Source organism: Corapipo altera, unplaced genomic scaffold, assembly GCF_003945725.1.
Source record: "Corapipo altera isolate COAL_440 unplaced genomic scaffold, ASM394572v1 50, whole genome shotgun sequence".
NCBI lineage: Eukaryota > Metazoa > Chordata > Aves > Passeriformes > Pipridae > Corapipo > Corapipo altera.
In genome coordinates, this window is record NW_020884889.1 from 806,209 (window position 1) to 824,579 (window position 18,371).

An 18,371-nucleotide genomic window follows, 5' to 3' on the forward strand; every position below is an offset into this window, starting at 1 on the left:
GATCCATCTCAGATGGTCCAAACCTCCCCCAGCAGCTGGTGGGTCTGCACATATGAGCACAAACATGGACTGCTCCATCTCCAGCCTTCCACTGACACCCACAGCACCAATAATGCTTTTATTACCTTCCCAAGTGTCATTTTTCTTTAATGGAACATCCAACAGAATAATAAAAGAGCTGGATTTTAATAAAGGGCATCAATAAGCAGAAAATAATCAAATATATCGATTTTAAAGTAGCTAAAGACCAAGGAGAAGCAACACTGCCCTTTGACAGAGCTTCACCACGCTTTTAAAATGGTTTAAAAGTATAAAAAAGATGCAATTCTGCAGGACAGATGTCTCTAAACAGCCTGTGAGTGTAAGACAGCTGGGGAAATAGGGACTTCCTTTAAAAAGTTTTAATGGCAATCAGGAATGTTGAACAGTCAGATGAATTTTAGGTCAGAGGTTTTAACTGCAAGCAGTTTCAAACACAGACAGAAATTCTGTGTGCACATATAACACAGGAACAGAGGTTTAAGCCCAGATTATGAACCCAGAGAAAGTGCAGTAAGACAGATGCTGAAGATACACAACAGTCATGGTAAGAGATTTGGATTTAAAACTAAAAGGTTGCCTTAAAATACCCAAGAAAAACCCTTTGAACCAAAGTAACTTTGAACTATAAAGAACAAAAACAAAAATGCAATTTATCTCAAATAAAAACATATATTCAAGAAAAGTTACCACGTCAACTTTTATCTCACCTCTGTGCATTATTTTATGCTTTTCCCTCAGATATGTGAGTCCTTTTATTACCTAAAGGCAAATAAAATAAAAGAATTTAATTTAGGAAGCAGAAGAGCTGATTGCATGATTTTCCCTAGAAGAATTCCAATTGAATGCAACTTCACAGAAATCCCAAAATGTAATCACTGCAAATCAACACCGAGTTTTAATTTGTGCCTCCAGCCCAGACTGGAAAAACAGTCAACCAACCCCCTCCTGGAAGTTTTAGACACAGAGCTTGTTGCAGAACAGATATGAAAAGGTAACATTTCAAATTTTTTCAGGAAGTGTTAATTCAGTTCTTACTGAATTTTTGAATTTTTTTGGATCAGCTGATCCAAAAGCAGAGAATCAAAGCAAACCCAAGAGAATCATTCCCAAAGCAAACCCCACCTTCATCTTCCCAATGCCCTGAGCTACCAAACAATGACATGGACAAAGATGCTTCTGAAAAGAAATCTGGGAATATTCCCCTCTCCCTCATCCTGAAGAGGTGCCCTCGTGGATGTGGCCCTGGGAACAAAGCCCCTCATTCCAGCCTTTGGGATGGCTGGACACACTCACCGCGATGCTGACTTTGCCCAGGATCTGCTCTGGAATTCTCCCAGCCTTTTTCAGTACTTGATCCAAGGAGCCACCATCCTAAGAACAAATATTTGACTGGTCAAGCTTCAATTAAATTACTCTCAAACAGGACCACAGAACCAAAACCTGAACATGCTCAGGAAAAGCAGCTCTTCACGTTTGATTTAACGCTGTCACGGTTCACATCTGACCCCAGTAAATCACTCCCCGGGAGGAATGAGCCAGTTTTATGTTTATTTTAAACAAACATTTGGTCACTAACAACATCCCCTCAAATAAACACTGCACACAATGCTCTTCCACGGAGCATTTCCGTGGTTTGGATCTCTGTCCACAAACTGAGCAGGAATTCTACAGATTCCTGTAACTCTCCCCTCCCCTCCAAAAGAGAAGATTTTATGGATTCTTGATTAATGGGAATTAAAACTCATGACACTGGAAAAGACAAGAGCTCTCTTCCTGAAAATCAGGAGATGCTACACCTCTTAGTTCTGCGTGTGCAGGGTGACTCTGGCAACGTGGTTTGGCACAGAAAGAACCAAAACTGGAATAAATGGTTTTAAAGTTCCACAGTAAGTGATGGCCTTGTTTATTGGATTAAATAAACTGACTGCACACACACACACAGAGCAAAGGCAAATATATCCCACTGTTACCAAGAGCTTTGCAGAAGGAAAACTGGGGAAAAAAATGCTATTTATTTTTAGCAACTGATTCAACAATAGGCTCGTGCAGAAGGTCCAGACTCTCCTGAGCAGGGGAGGCACAACCAAAGAAGAAATCAGAAAGTTATTTTTCAAATTTAAAACAACATCCTCTTGTCTGGGTCAGCACTGGATAACTCCCAGTACTCAGGATAAAAACCCAGCTGGGGAAAGCAATTGCCTTCTGCCTTTTGCCATTCTTTGGAGTTCTCACCACCATTTAAGCATGTAAAGCAAAAAACCTGGAATGTGAAGTTTTATTATGAGAGGACTAAAAGCTAGAAAACTCTTATGAGGAGGGAAAGTATATAAATACTTATTTGATCATGTATTTTTGTAAAAAAACACACCCACACACTCCACACTTGATTAAAAATACACCAGCAGAAAAAAACATCTATATAAAAGTCTTGTAAAAGCAGCCTGAATTTCTGGACAGCTGTCTCTGCTGAGACACTGGTGTATTAACAAGGATTTTGTACAGAAAAAAACCCAGCTTTTTCCCCCCCTCCCTGAGGACCAGACGAGGTTGAACACAATTGAACCTTCAGTGTCTTTGAGCAGCAGCCTCCACTCCTTTTGCCTGTTAAATCCCTGCTGCTCAGCAAAGTCAGGCATTGATCTGGAATTTAGGCACCTAAAAATATCAAACACTCAAGTTCCATGCCTTTTCCACCTCCAACTTTTTTGTTCCCATCCCTACTTCTGTTTTGTAACCCACGGCTAAAAATACAATTTCTGAGTGGTAACGACTGAGAGAGATCCGGGCAAAAATAAGACAATGGAGATGTTCATCCCATCTTTTCTCCAAAAGGAGAGGTCAAAAACTTCCACCCAATGATCTGCTTTAAGCTTAATGGCTTAATTAAGACTACAGTTTAAATAATCTAAATTTGAATAAATTTAGAACTCGGTGAACAGTTGTCCCATGTGTAAAATCACGTATCCAGTCTGACTTAGATCCAGCCCTGAGCCACCAGGTTTCACGCTGCCTTCTTGTAAATTGAAATATATTTACTGTCAGACACATGATATTCCCTGTCAGATATATTATTCCCTGGAATGTGCAAGCACTGATCACTCCTGTTAATTAAATTAATTAAATAAACAGATTTCTTCAGGCCTTTCATTTCTCCCTCTAATCACACCCCACCACCATCTCTCTTCTCGATCACTTTGACCGACCGCAGATGTGCACGTCCGTGACACTTCACGTATTCCAAACCAACACCCAGCCAGTTTTAACATCTATTTTCCTGCTTTTCAGCATCCTCCACAATTTTGAGAGCCCAATTCTTCCCAGTTCCCAGCAGGGATTTGTGTTTTGGGGGATGCACACCTTCCCTTGGCTCTCACACGCCTCAGAACGGGATCGGGAGCGCTCGTTCCTAAGCAACCATCGATTCCTTCTAAAAATTCTGAGAGGCCACAGAAGCACTAAAACAATCACATGTACCTTCCACCAAAAAGATACAGCTCCCCTCCAAAGAAACAGGTTTGTGTGTTTTTTTTTTTCCAGGGGACAAAAAAAAAAAATAAAAAGGTCTGCAGATGTGTTGTGTTTCACGGGGTTAAAAAGCTCTGCAGAGCAAGTGAGGCAGCAGATCTGGGCTGCCCTTTAATTACAGAGAATTTACTTTTCATGTTGGGCTCCATATGGCTGGAGAAAGGCAAACAGATGTCGAGAAGAATGTGTACTTTGTATTAAAATGAAGCACGGTTAAAAATATTTTTTGGCGTTAAAAAAGTTGTGTAAGATCCTTCTGGGCGTGTTCACCGTCCTCTCTGTTTGCATTTTCTGTGGAATTTAAAAAAAAAAAAAGGACAAAATACGGATTTATCTTCGTAAGAAAAAAACTAGAAGTTATCTGGTCCATTCTGCACAAAAACCAACATGAATCCAAATCAGAACAAGTGTTTAAGTAGCGGAATTGGGTAAATATTTTGAAATAAAACAAAACAGGAGGACCAGGGATAAAGGAGAAGCCATTGGGAGGCTACACTTGTACAGCTTCAACTTCCAGAGAAAAGTAGGGACTGGAGACAGGGATAAACCAAATCCTGGCAATATGGATTCATCTAAATAAGAAAAAAACTAGAAGTTATCTGGTCCATTCTGCACAAAAAAACAACTTTAATCCAAACCAGAACAAGTGCTTAAGTAGGAGAATTGGGTAAATATTTTGAAATATAGAAAAACATGGCTAAATGAGAACCCTTGGGAGGCCACATTTGTATAGACTTCTGCAGATGAGCAGGGACTGGAGATGGGGATAAAACAAATCCTGGTAATAGGGATTCATCTAAATAAGAAAAAATTAGAAGTTATCTGGTCCATTCTGCACAAAAAGCAACCTGAATCCAAATCAGAACAAGTGCTTAAGTAGTAGATTTGGGCAAATACTTTGAAATACAGAAAAACATGGATAAAGGGAGGCTACACTTGTACAGCTTTGACTTCTGCAGATGAGCAGGGACTGGAGACATAAAACAAATCCCAGCAATCCCAAGCTCAGCTTTGCAGAGCAAACCCAAACCACAGAATTCATTCTTTATTGGAGCAGAAAGGTCCCTCTCAAGCACTGTCCCCTCAGCGCTGTGACACCCGGGTTTTTTACACTAATGGGCTGCTAATTACCCAGCTCAGACACATTTCTGAGGGAACAACCGACAGATACACACAAAAAGAGCCAAGGTAAGATCTCACCCAACCTTTTATCCAAAAGGAGATGAAAAACTCCCACCTAAGGAGCGGCACTGATGAACTTTAATGAACTCACCATGTGCTCCATGGAGACACTGATGAACTTTAATGAACTCACCATGTGCTCCATGCAGATGGAGATCTCCCCGTCGCTGTAGAAGGCCCCATAAAAGCCCACGATGTAGGGGGAGTTGCACTCGTGCAGGACCTGCAGCTCCCGGATGATCTGGTTCCTGATGGCCGGCTTGATTTCCAGGTGGATCAGCTGGGAAACAACCCACTCTTTGTCTTTATTGTCACAGTGGCAAAGTGCCCTCCCCAGGAACAGGCTCTTCAGAGGGGTTTTCAACATCTCTGACTCTGGGAAGGTTGGATTTCACGCCCTCCAGAGGCCCCTTCCAACTGGAATCACTCTACAATTTAACTGTAAAATCGCCCATCCTTGTTTTTTTACCCACCACAACAAAGCCAGAGCACCAGCACCTACAAAAATGCAGGAATTCCACCTTCTTTTCAAAACTACAGCCTGCCACAACAAAGCTGGAACACCAGCACCCACGAAAAGGCAGGAATTTCACCTTCTTTTCACAAAATACTTCTCCATCAGGAACTTTTTTGTTCCAGCACATTTCCCTAAGGGAACATGTCTAAGATGCACGGACTCATAAGCAGCTGAAAAATGTCTGTACAGGTGTTTGCAAAGCAAAGGAAGGAATGGGCTGAACCCCCAGTTAAAAACTCCCCAACACTTCGTTCCACCAGACTGTTCATCTCACACAATACAAGAAGTGTGTTTCTTTTATGAAAGATTAAGAGCCATTACAAAAATAAAATTTTAGTTAATGTATCAAAGAGAATTGCAATTCAGCAACCAGCTCCATCAAATATGAATGAATTCGGGCAAAATTTCCTGTTAAACCCACAGCAGGTGGAGGAAAAAAAAAATCAATTAAATCGATTTAGATCAAGAAAACCTCAGTGACTTGTATATTTTGTAATTCTCACACCTCAGAATTGGGCTTTTTTTCTTTGCTTCTCTTCAAAGTGTGTCCTGAGGATGGTTTATTCTCAAAGTCAGCAGTGTATCCCTCTTAAAAATAAACATTTGAAATCTTTAACTTCTCTATAAAAAAAAAAAAAGGAAGTTCTCAGTGCAGCATAACAATGGGACCTGGGATGAGGGTGACCTGGGCTTTATCCTTTGCACTGCATTTTGCTCCCAGAGATCCTGAGAGGAAGTGAAAGCTTCTCACATAAATAAAACGAGAATTAAAACATCCAGCTATTTCAGCTACAAAACCAAAAATTTAAAATCTCAGTTCTCCTACAGAGCAGGTCCCAACTGCTCCAGGTTGGAAAGCATGAGGCTGAAGCACTGAAAAACACTCCCACCACAAGGACAGAACTCTGCTCCCCATGATGGAACCACACAACAGGAGATGTCACTGAACTCCAAAGCATTCCCTCACTCCCATTTTTTTGGAGTTCTCTTTTACTCCAGCATCATCCAGAGCCCATTTCTGGTCTGTGCCTGTGAAGGAAGCTCTTAAGACAGGTGACAGCTTTTCCACTCCTCTAAACTTACTGCCTGGAATGCAGAATATTGTCACTTTTCTCTGATTTATAAATTCCAGTAACTTCTTTTAGGCCTTCTACTCCAGGGAGGAGAAAAGAGAGGGGAGAGGAGGGGAGAGGAGGGGAGAGGAGGGGAGAGGAGGGGAGAGGAGGGGAGAGGAGGGGAGAGGAGGGGAGAGGAGGGGAGAGGAGGGGAGAGGAGGGGAGAGGAGGGGGAAGAGGGGGAAGAGGGGGAAGAGGGGGAAGAGGGGGAAGAGGGACAAATGCCCACCCTTTCATGACTAAAACCTGGAAATTTAGGTAAGATAAGGAAGTACAGCCTTTCCCACTTCTGGAAACACATCAAATTCTCTGAGAGGAGGCATTAAATGGTCATTTCTGTGTGTCAACACCACTTATTTCTCCAACTAAAGCCCCTGTATTTCAGAGCCTCCTTAACAAACACCGTCCCCACGCCGCTGGTTTTGAGGCCCTCACCTTCCTCGCCATGATGAGCCCAGAGGGCTTGTGGGACACTTTGAAGACCACACCACCATTCCCTGCTCCCAGCTCGCTGATCTTCTCGAAGTCATCATCCTTCAGCTCCCCCACCTTCTGTTTCTGGGTCAGGAAGGCTTCGAGGCGCTTGCGCTGCTGCTCATCCAGCTCCAGCTCCTCCAGCTTCTTCTGAAGGGCTTCCAAATTCGTCCTGCACCAGAGAGAAAGGACAGCAGGATTATTAAGCTGAGCTTACCCAGCAGTGCTGGAGGAAGAGCAACGGAGCACTGAGGTCAGATATGAAATCCACCAGATTTTTGCACCTCAATATCTTATTTAGGACCACGAGATGTCCTGATTTAAACAAACAGTGGTTTATTCCAGATAAAGCAATGACAAACACGTGATATCCAGTTTCCCCATCCCTGAGGTTCTGTCCAAATCCACGTGGAGTTTTCACTCCCTCCAGAACTGCCTTAATGACTCTGCATTTCTGAGCTGAGCTCCCGAATCCCTGCACAGCACTCCGGGCTATTTTTAGCTGTGTGTTCTCAAGGTTGTGTTGTAATTTCCTACAGGGTTTGGTAAATGTTTTATCTACTGATTTTCACGTAACTACAGAACTAATAATTCATTCAGAAGCTTCTTATTTAGTAAAAAAGTCATCAAGCACGGCCAAACACAAACTGATTAAAAACACAGTCACTGGAAACATGAAAGTCTTTCGCTCAAAGGTTTTAAGCTTATTTTTCCTTCTGTTTAAGGGCACATCTGCTGGAAACCCAGTTTTAACACCATTAAGCAATACAAAACAGAAGTACAAAACTTTTAACAGCAGTTAAATTTGGGACTACAAACACAGGTTCAGTTTTCCAGGAAGATTTTAATAAGTTCAGTTCCTATGGAAACACTTCACTCCAATATGACAGCTTCAAACTTCCTGCTTCCAACTGCAAGATAACTTGCTGCAAGAGTAAATATTTAACAGCAAACACCTGTTTTGCTTTGCCAAATTTAATGCAACATTCCCAGGGAATACAGTGTTGCTAGGATGAAAAGCCTGAGGGAAAGAATCCACTTCTTCGGAGCCTAAACTACTTCCCGTTAAAAAGTTAAACTAAATTTCAGCAGTAATCAAGAAAACTATTTCTATTTATAATTTTATAATTATAAATTATGATTTTATGATTTTATCATTTTAATGTTAACTTCAAACCATGTTGTACAAAGGGACACCCAGGGAGGTGCTGGTCAGGTTGATTCTCCAAGAAACAATGATAAATAAACCCCAGACTCCACTGAAAGACAGAATAATAGCAGGCTTTACACCTTTATAATCATACAAGAATTATCCTAGAAATCCATGATGAGAAATTCCCCCGTGGAGATAAGCAGGGCTCAAAGGAACATCCAAGTTAGTCTGGCTTACAGACTCTGTTTTAAAGATCAAGCATTAAGAAAGAGACGTGTTCTTGAAATAAAAAAAAAATTCAAACCTGAAAGATTAATCTGGGTTATTTTTGCCCCTCAAATGCTCCCAGTGAAGCAACAAATCCCAGCCTGAAGTGCAAGTGAGGTGTGTCTTTCCTAGGACAGAGCTCAAGCAGCTCTCCTCACACTGTGATCACAGGATCAAAACTGCAGCAAAGCTGAGCACCCCTGACTTTCCTACAGTAAATTCCAGAACAATGAGTGCTGGAAACACAAACTCCATATTTTACCTTAGATCTTCTCACTGCTGTGAGAGACAGGACTCACACCTTGATCATTATTTACAAGTTTTGAGGAGGAACTCACTGTCATTACTGAGGAAGGCAGGGCTGCCCATTTGGAAAAATAAAAATCCAGAGACACAGAACCAGGATGAAACGAGGCTTTTCTCGCTGTGCTTTGAAGAAAACAACTGTTGTTCAGTTTTTCTCTGAAGCACAAGGGGGTTTCTGGCCTTGGAGACAACACAGAGATGTTCGAGCACATGACTTGGAGCAGACAGTGCTGGTGTGATGGAACAAAACACTCCTCATGCTGCTGCTTCACCAACAAAAAAATGTGCTGGAGGAGCATTTATAACATCTCTTTAGTCTCATGTTTGTCTGGATAAAGCTTCTTTTTTTTTTAATAAATTGCCCGTTTCAATCTTGGCATTCACTAAAAATAAGCATTTCCTCGCTTGAAAGTGTTAATTATTGTTGGGGTCCCTGCTCAAACACCAGCCAAGAGATTCCAAAGGCTCTCAGAGATGGGAAAGTATCGATTCCATGGATTTCAGCACACCAGGTTTCTCCATGTAGAGTTTGGCCACCTGCAAAAATCACCAGAATGTTCTGAGCTCTCGTGGTAAAACCTTCATTACTCGTGGTGACGAGCAAAGAAGTTCTCAGACCTCACCTGAGATTTTCAGGACCAGTTCTTTACCTGCAAAGTAAATTAATCTGAAGGCTTTTTGTGAAAGGTATTAACCCAATAAATGCACTGTCAGAATCACTATTCACAATGCAACTACAGTATCTCCAGTTGGTTTTTATGATAAGAATGTAACTAGAATTATTTTTATGACACCTGAATGACAGACACGAGGAAAGAATTGATTTTTTTTCATTCTGGTCCTTTGCTTGAAGCACTAAATATTAATCAATTTAAAATGTAAACAGGTAAGCAAAAAGAGTACTTCTGTCACCAAAATTGGTGGTGGTAATAATCTCTGAGTATTTCCAGGGGCAGGAATTTAAAAGTTTCAGTTTTAAACTCTATCTGCTCTAAGAGCACTCCTGTGACTGGTACCCAGGACTGTTATTTGGGCCCTCCCCACATAAAAACACCACAATTTGCAGTGTAAAGCACAAAGAAACAGGTGGATAAAGAAATCCTTACATATTGAGTCCACAAATTGAATGAAAGCACATGCAAAATACAGAAGAGGGAATACTCAGGTCAGATCATCACCAGGACACCACGAAAAGGAAGCTTTGGCAGCTAAAAGCAGCAGCACACTCCTGTGTGCCTCCAGAAGGAGCACCAGGAGTCACTTAATCTTCTATAAAACTTTTATTCAGAGACAAAGATTCCCATTAAAATTCATCCCCATTACCTGCTGCAGTCCTGGAGTTGTGTTTTTCCCTGTCAAGGCACCGAGCCTTTGCCAGGGATCCATCAAAGCAGGAGATCATCAAACCAGCTCAGGGCTCCTCTGTGCCAGCAGTAGGTCAGCATTTAATTTATTGCTCCCAGTTTGGAAGCCAAGCACACACTAAACACGCTGCACTGGGGATGGGATCCAGCTTTCCCAGTGGGATCAGAGGGATGAAGGCACGGCGAGGTCAGGGCTGTTTTCCCTGTTTGTTACAGAAACGGTGCAATCTCACACAAGACCATCAGTAAATACGTCCTTGCTCAGCAGCAAAAATGCATAAACATGTTGTGCAGCCAGCACACAACACCTCTGAGAAAGTGCAGTGTCTTCAGACACAATGACTGCCAGATCTCCCTCTGCCACACGAAATGGGAAGTTAAAAAAAATACACTCGGGTCAAGTTTTTGGGGGAGCTGGTTGTTCCTTTCCCTCCTCCAAGTGCAGCACCAGGTACCAGGTGCCCCAGAGGAGGAATTATCTCCACCCACACTTGACCAGGGAGGATCCTGAAGTCAACATCACCTCAAGGAAATGCTGCCAGAGCCAAGGAAGTGCTGAGGGAGCCGTGGCCTCCAGGTCACTTCTGTCACCTCACGGGTTTAGAGAAGGCAGAGCAGCACTCAGAGCACACAGACACATCACACCTTCCCAAAACAACCCCTGGGGTGTGCAGGGAAACCTCACCTCCATCCCTGTCCATCAGAAATCCTGGGAGAACACATGTCCAGCCAGTTGGTGGAGGTGAGGAAGGTTTCCCAAGGAGAATCAGTGTGGGATCTTGGGAGCTTTGCAGGCTCAGTGCCACCTCACCTGTATGGAAGCTCATCTGGGACCTTTAAATTGTGTCACCTCCCCTCAGTCCCTCACCTTCTGACATTGGCCAGAAGTGGATGCTTAGGAAAAAGAATCCTGGGTGGCAAAACCAACAAGAGGCAGCAAATGCACAGCAAGACTGGAGTTAGTCCTGCTCTGACCATCCCATCCTCTGCTTCCCAGAGGTGCACGGGGTCTCATCCACAAACTCCTGGATGGACAAGGCATGTCACAAACACCAACCCTTCACCAGGTCACTTTTTGAGCCCATCATACTGGTCCCTTTAAGTTTGATTGTCGATTTTTTTCAGGCTTTCTTTTTAAACATCCAAACCCCCCCTGATTTCTGACCACTGTAAACGTGCACGTCACACACGGGCACTGCAGGGACAGGGGAGGGAGTTGGGATCATGAGCAAACCTCACCCTGCACACAAACACAGGCAGAAGGCCAAGAGGAGGTTTCTCAGTTCCTGATTTTGGGGACAGCCACCTCAGCACGGAGGAAAACACTCCTGGAGGAGACACATCAACGTTTTAGAGCATATTTGCTCTCTTTGAACCAGTAACGAGAAGAGAAATGCTGCCTTTAGTCTGCTGGTACATAATGGCATTAAAAAAACCAGAAAATAAATCCTTAATTCATATAATACTCCATCCCTAAGAGTTTTTTTTTTTTTAATTCCCATTAGTGATAAGTTAATCACACGCTCAACCCTAAAGGCTACAGCAAAGCAGTAACTCAGCTCCGAAATCTAGTTCAGAGAGAGAAGAAAAATGTGGTGCTGGGGAGGAAAAAAAAAAATCTGACAGTTTTTAACAGTAATTTGTCAAATATCTGTTCCAAGCCATTACTATCAGTTTTGCAAGTTGAACAATTAGCAGTGAGTGAAAGCATCAAGAAGTACTTTCACTTTCAGATCTCCTGTCGCATGAGGATACAGGCTTGGGGGTTGTTTTCCAGAACAGTGACAGTAATGCTTTCCCCAAGCCCACACAACTGTCAATTCAGAGAACAAAGCAGGCACTTCACCACATAATTTCCATGAACAACCTCAATCAGGGAGCTGAAATTAAGCATTAGGAACATGAAGACACGGTGTGGTTTGGAGAACACACACTACATTGTTACGTGACTGTGCCAAACACGGGCAACAAGACAAATTCCTAGGAAACTTCTCCTTGAACCAAGAACACTTCACAGAATCACATGGAAGATAAATAGAATTCCACAAGTCTCGAGGCTCAGTGCACAGGTGAATGTCTGGGCTGACTCCAGGGCAGCCCCATAAAATTTGCAGTTAAAACAACATCTCCAAAAGATCCAAATTCCCTATAAACACAAAGGAGTCTGTTTTGGAAAAATACACTGCTTTGCAACTCCTGCTTATTTACAATCCTTGCAACACGTTTGAGGTTCTTTATAAATTACCCTTGTACTCAGGTGGGATATATGACTGCCCAAGGCACCTGCTCATTTCTAGCATGAATTTTAACATGTGAACATCACAGATTCCCAGACTGGGTTGAGTTGGAAGGGACCTTAAAACCCATCTTGATCCACCCCCTGCCATGGGCAGGGACACCTTCCACCAGCCCAGGTTGTTCCAAGCCCCATCCAAGCTGGCCTTGGACACTTCCAGGGATGAGGCATCCACAACTTCTCTGGGCAACCTGTGCCAGGGCCTCCCCACCCTCACAGTAAAGAATTTTTTCCCAGTATCCAATATCTAATCCAGTTCCACCCTGCACAGACTCAGCTGGGCACAGTGTGAGGTTTAACACCAGCAGAGAAGAGAACGGCCCAGCCAGAGTCAGACACTTGATTAACATCTATTTCTTAGTAAAAGGCATGCAAAACAAAACTGTTAGAAAAGCAATGCTCTGCCCAAAAGAGTCTCCTGCTGCCCTAATTCAATGGAAATCCACATTTTTCTAAAGCTGAAGGCGTGTATTTTAAAGAACAAAATATGTGACACGACTTCAAGTCTCCTGTTGAGTCTCCAACCAACACGACATCTGAGCTTCAAAAACTCCTTCCAGGCTGAGCTGTTGGGGAAGAATCTTTGCTTTAGGCCTCCCTCTCTTTTTCTTTGGCCTAACTGCTATCCCATTAAACATTTTGAACTGTTTTTCCTTAACTAAGCCAAATAACACATGTGAATCGAAGACAGAGCTCACCAGAGAGTAAAGTCCCCAATGCCAGCAGTGGCCCAGAGTGGCACAAATGTCACATTCATGCCCTGGGTGCCTCTTCCCACCAGGTTTTTTTGCAGCTGTTCCCAGCCATCCCTTGGAATTGCAGCCCTTTATCCTGGGTGGCAGCAGGAGGTGCCAGCAGGGCTCGGGCACCCCTTTGGCACAGGGAGCTCTGTGTTTAACAATGCAACCAGGGGGGTGGGGGTTTTTTCCTGAGTTAAAAGGTTTCCTCAGGACTTGCTGGAGCATTGCATTCAAAGTTTGCCCCAATCAACTTGGTCATCTCAAGTTAAGAAATTCAAGAGCCAGATCTCCAGAACCAGAAATGCAAGTTTTCCATCTCTCTTTTACCACTGATTTTTTCCCAGCCAGTGCTGGAAATCATCAGGATAAAGGAACCATGGGGCAACAGCATTTCCTTATGGACTGAAAAATGAACTTCTCAGGAATTTAAAACACAGCTCTGAGGATACACAGAATTATAAATCCTGATTAACAGCTCACACGAGGTATTCACCCAATCCCTGCACTTCCATCATTTTATGTCTCTGAACTAGGAGTCCAATATAACGACAGGACCAAAGGATAAATACATTCAACAGCAATGGTAACAGTACCTCCCCAGCTCTCTCCTGTGGTAGTTACAAAGCCTTTGAGAGACACGACAATAATAAAAGAGATGAAGTTACAGGATCAGTTTTCAAGGCCAGGATTAGAACTGAGCCTCCCCTGTGCAAGGGCTGAGCTGGGAGCAGCACAAACTCCATCCAGAGCCACAATCCCCAGACCTGGGACTGGGAAAGGAAACTGCCAGAATGGGCAAAAGAAAACACCAAAAAAACCCCATAACTGGGATTCTGAGAAAGCCAGGGATGGCTGGTTTAGATCCTTGCCTGTGTTTTAAAAGGATGGATTGCATAACACAGAACACCCCTCAGCACAGCCTTTTAGTGGAAGAAATTAATACCTTTCACTCAGCTTTGTCCCAATACACACCAAAATATTCACATGTAAAGGCCCTACACACATCTATATCCAGACAGAACATTTTCTCCCAAAATAATGTATTCTGTAACCTGCTGACTCATCTTCCCACCACACTGAAAAAAAAAAAAAGTTCTGGAAAAGCAGAGAACAATGCTGAGCTGTCCAAAACACTGCGAGGAAGAAAGAGGAGTTGCCAGGAAGTTTCAAGGGTTTGTTTCAAAAAGCCATAAGGAGATTTCTGAAGAAGATACTCGTTCATCCAAAAAATCCCACACTGCTGGAATATCTCCATCCCAACTCTCAGTAAAATAATCTGCTTCCACCCTGACTCCTCCTTTTGCATCCCCTGCCCAGTCCTGGCCACCACTGGATCCTTCCTGCTGCTGGATTCCTGTGGGGAGGCTGAATGCAGGTCCCCAGCTGCCAGGAGGGAGGAGTTCTGCTGGAATCCACTCTCCTTTTGCTCAGACAAGACTCAGGATGCCAAGGGCTCCTCAACCAGCTGTTTGCCAAGAGCTGCTGAGCACTGAATTAGCCTTTCCCAGTTGTTCAGTTCCCGTGGGCACCAACTGGCAGGAAGCCTCGTGCATTTGTTCCAAAGTGTAATCAAGATTTTGTCTGAGTAATATTGAACACATATCAAAGCTGGAATCATCTGATTACTAATCTCTAGCAACGCACAGAGAAAGAAATCCATTGCTTCATCAAAAAAAAAAAAAAAAAAGGAAAGAAATTAAAAAGTCTTTGGAAGAAAGAACCCGATCCCCAAATATCCAGACACCTGGAAAATGGTGTTGCCAGCAGATGTTGCTTCCTCCAAGAGACATTTTTGTGTTTTGGAAGTGGAATTTCCACAGTAAAAAGCCCAGTCAACCCCCAGGGCAATGGGAGGAGAACACATGCAGCTGTAAAAGGGCTAACACAGAAAAAAAAAAGGCAGGAGGGGCTTTCTAACTGGAAAATTTAGAATTTAATAATTGAAAGGGAACAAACTACCCAAAGGTTTATAACAGAGAATAGAAAATTCCTTCCTCAGGTAATTGCAGAATGTTTCTCCTGTATACACTGAAATATTTAATCAAAACCCACTCTAATAACTGGCTGATGTATGTCCTGTGTAAATTCCCCACAATTTTCATGTTTGTTTTTTTAAATCAGTGCTAAAGCAAAGACCCTTTTCCCAGATTAACAACAGCAGCACTGTTGTTTTACCCATAAATAATTCAACTACATGTTAGGGTTGAAAGGGGCAAGGTAAACCCTTTTTTTGGCTATAGATAAGACTGGAAGGTCTCACAGGTAATTCCTTCCTCTTGAGACAAAGACTTGAGACTATTCAATTAAAAGATGTGCTGCTCAGAAATGGTTGTAATTACTGAATTTCCATATTTCTCAGCAGTGTCTCTCAGGCTGGGAATGTGCAGTCACTTCATCCTGCAAAGGCCTGGGCTCCTGCCAGAGGAGGTGGCTCTGCCTTGTCCTGCCCTGAGCCATTCCAGTCATTCCCAAGGAACCCACTGAAAAATTAACTCAAAATACAGCCCATCTCCAGCAGGATTATTTCCCTGGATAAATCCACCACGTGTTCACCAATGCTGCTGTGAGAACAAGAGGACAGACCCCCAAAAACCCATCTGGGCTTCTTTGGAGGGTGAGTCCTGAGCCAGGAGCATCCCAGTCTGACTCAGGGAGAGTTGGTGCCAGAAAAGCAGCTCCAGCAAGGAGGGGACGGGACTTTGCAGAAGGAGCAGGATCTTGCACAACCTTCGTTGTGAAATCACACCTCTGACTATCTGCAGAATCAGCTCCAGGGACAAGAAAAGCAGCTGGATCCACAATTACAGCTGCACTTCCCTCCCCAACATTCGTTTTTACACCCGGTTTTTATTTAACTCTCGTAAACCAACTTAAAAAAAAGAAATACACAACATAATAACTAAAATATTCCTCCACTACCATCACTATGCTTAAATATGACTGTCAGAACATAACAAGACAGCATTAAATGCCTTAAAATCTTTCCTACATCCATAATTGCCACCTAAAACCTGCCTAAAGCAGCACGGGTCAACGTGCCACTTGCATTAATTCCTGTCCTAGTGGTGTGCACTTGTTTTTCTCAGCACACTCATCCAGAAATAATAAAAGAAGCCAGTGAAGTGCTGCAGGCTCTCACTTTTCATTATTTTATTAGAAGAGATCACGTGTTCTATTAGTTTACTTAAGTGACATTAAAATGCTGGTTCTAATTCAGTGAAGGCTCGTGCCCAATAAAAGAGAAAGCTGTGCAGGAGTATATTTTAATCTAAAATATCTCTCATACCACATGTATTTGGAAGCTTGGCTAATCCTTCATTAGCAGGGGATTAAAAAAGAGAGAAAGTTTCTAATTTTTTCTTAAATATTTACAAGCTTGCAGTAATTCTATGTACATATTGAATTCAACTGCAATCCAGGCAGACCAGTCACAAAATTCCAGGGTTTAATCCTCCAGAACACTCCACACAGGCACAAAGGGCTCCCCTGAAATCCAAGGAATTCCACGGGAAAAAAAAATAAAATCAAATAACAGCAAAGAAAAAATCCCCCCTGAAGCAAAAATTTCCCCCTGAAGCAAGGCAGAAGTGACCCAGTAACCACCAAAATTAACAACCCTGAAAAGCTTCTTTTTGTTTCATCTAAACTCACACCCAAGAAAACCGACCAAAAAAAAAATCACTCCATGGAGGACAAATCCTCTTGGAACGAGATCCACTGGGAAAAAGCCCCCAGTGGAACCTTAAAGACCATAAAACCCAAACCAAAAACCCCACAGCTGAGGGGACACGAGAGTCCCTCCTGCTCCCACAGAGCCCAAATTGAAGCTCTCTTGAAAAAGATACTGAAAAACATGAGGACTGCAGGATGCACAGTTAGAAAGCAACTGCTTTTTTTGCAAATTATGATGCAAATTGAAGTTCAAACCAGTTTTGCACAATCCCCAAACTTTTCTTTGCCCATCAAACCCAGGCAGTTGCACTCAGGGGTCCCACCAGCCATTCAGGGGCTTCTTTAAATGCACTTTAACCAGAATAAACAGCAAAAAAAAGCAAAAAAACCCAAACAAACAAAACCAAAACAAACACCTAAATTATGTACCTCAATATAAAATCTGATTTAAGATATAAAATCTTATTTAAGGCTTCCTTATCTGGCATTTAGTGGCCTATGCACAGCAAGCTCAAAACCTACTTGTACTTATCTTCCCTGGCATTTTATATATCACATTTCTTGTTGTAAATATCACCCTTCCCTCTGGTTTTTTTTTTTCTTTTAAAGATGCAATTAAAGAACGACACAAATAACATAAATATCTTCCTTTTCGTGTGAACAAAAAAACCTGTAGCAATACAGAAAGTGGCATCAGTTCAAAACCTGCCTCTTTCCAGAGTTTCTACTTCAACTTCTGGGTTTGGCTTCAGAGAAACAAGAATTGGGCGACAACTGCCAGATGTTCAAGGCCACGAGGAGCCAGAAGTTTGAAAGGAACATAAAGTGGAGATTTATTCTGGGTTTTTTTTGGTTTGGTTTTTTTCTGTTGTTGTTATTTAGACTTTAAACCACCCCAGCTCGTTCAGCCCAAACACTATTCCTTCCATCAATTTTCTTTCAGGTTTGGTTGTTGGGTGGTTTTTTTTTCCCCCTGTGTCCCGTGCAGAATCTCTGCACAATTCTAAATGTGCAGCTCTCAAAAGTACCAGAACGAAATTAAAGCTGCAGCTGGGCAGTGTCAGCTTGGTTTTTGATGAGCTGAAGGAACACAGGGCTCGGGAGCAGCAGCAAAGTCCAGCTCTCTCCGTGGGAAGTGTCAAAAACCAGAAGTGAAGCTCAAGGCAGAGGAAAACCTTTCTTTAAGTTGTCTCCATTGTCCAACAGGGCAGAGCCAGGGGTTTGGAAAGCCCCAGAGAAAACCACAACAGCCTGCACAAACAGTTTAACTTTGGTTTTAGTTGGATATATTAGTTTAAATAGTTTATTTAATATATTAGTTTAAATAGCTTAATTTAGTTTTTAACAAATAAAATCTGTTGCCAGAGGAAAACATCAGGAAATTTTCATTAAACTGTGTATTCATTAAATGTGTGTGTGTATATATATTAAATGTATATCATATATTGTATTGTATATCATATATTGCATATTAAATGTGTGTGTATATATGTATGTATATAGATACATATTCCTCATATATTATATTATTTTATTATTATATATTGTATTGTATTATAATATATTCCTCATATATATATATTAAATTTAGTCACTAAATGTATATTTAAATTGTAAGTGTCCCTAACTCTCCTTTATACTACCTTGCCAGGAAAAATTTTTGAAAAAGAGAGAAAAAGAGAGAAGAAAAAGAGAGAAGAAAAAGAGAGAAGAAAAAG

At 42.2% G+C, this 18,371-nt stretch overlaps 1 protein-coding gene across 1 annotated transcript in view; it reads right to left on the reverse strand.

Annotated features, from left to right (window-relative positions):
* Positions 1-18,371, reverse strand: part of MAP2K1 (mitogen-activated protein kinase kinase 1) — a 32,582-nt gene that overhangs the window by 11,220 nt on the left and 2,991 nt on the right. The window contains exons 2-5 of the mRNA XM_027644404.1: positions 6,817-7,027; positions 4,883-5,029; positions 1,336-1,413; positions 750-801 (exon numbers count right to left, since the gene is read on the reverse strand). Of these exons, the coding sequence (XP_027500205.1) occupies positions 750-801; positions 1,336-1,413; positions 4,883-5,029; positions 6,817-7,027 (488 nt within the window). The remainder of the gene's footprint in view (positions 1-749; positions 802-1,335; positions 1,414-4,882; positions 5,030-6,816; positions 7,028-18,371) is intronic.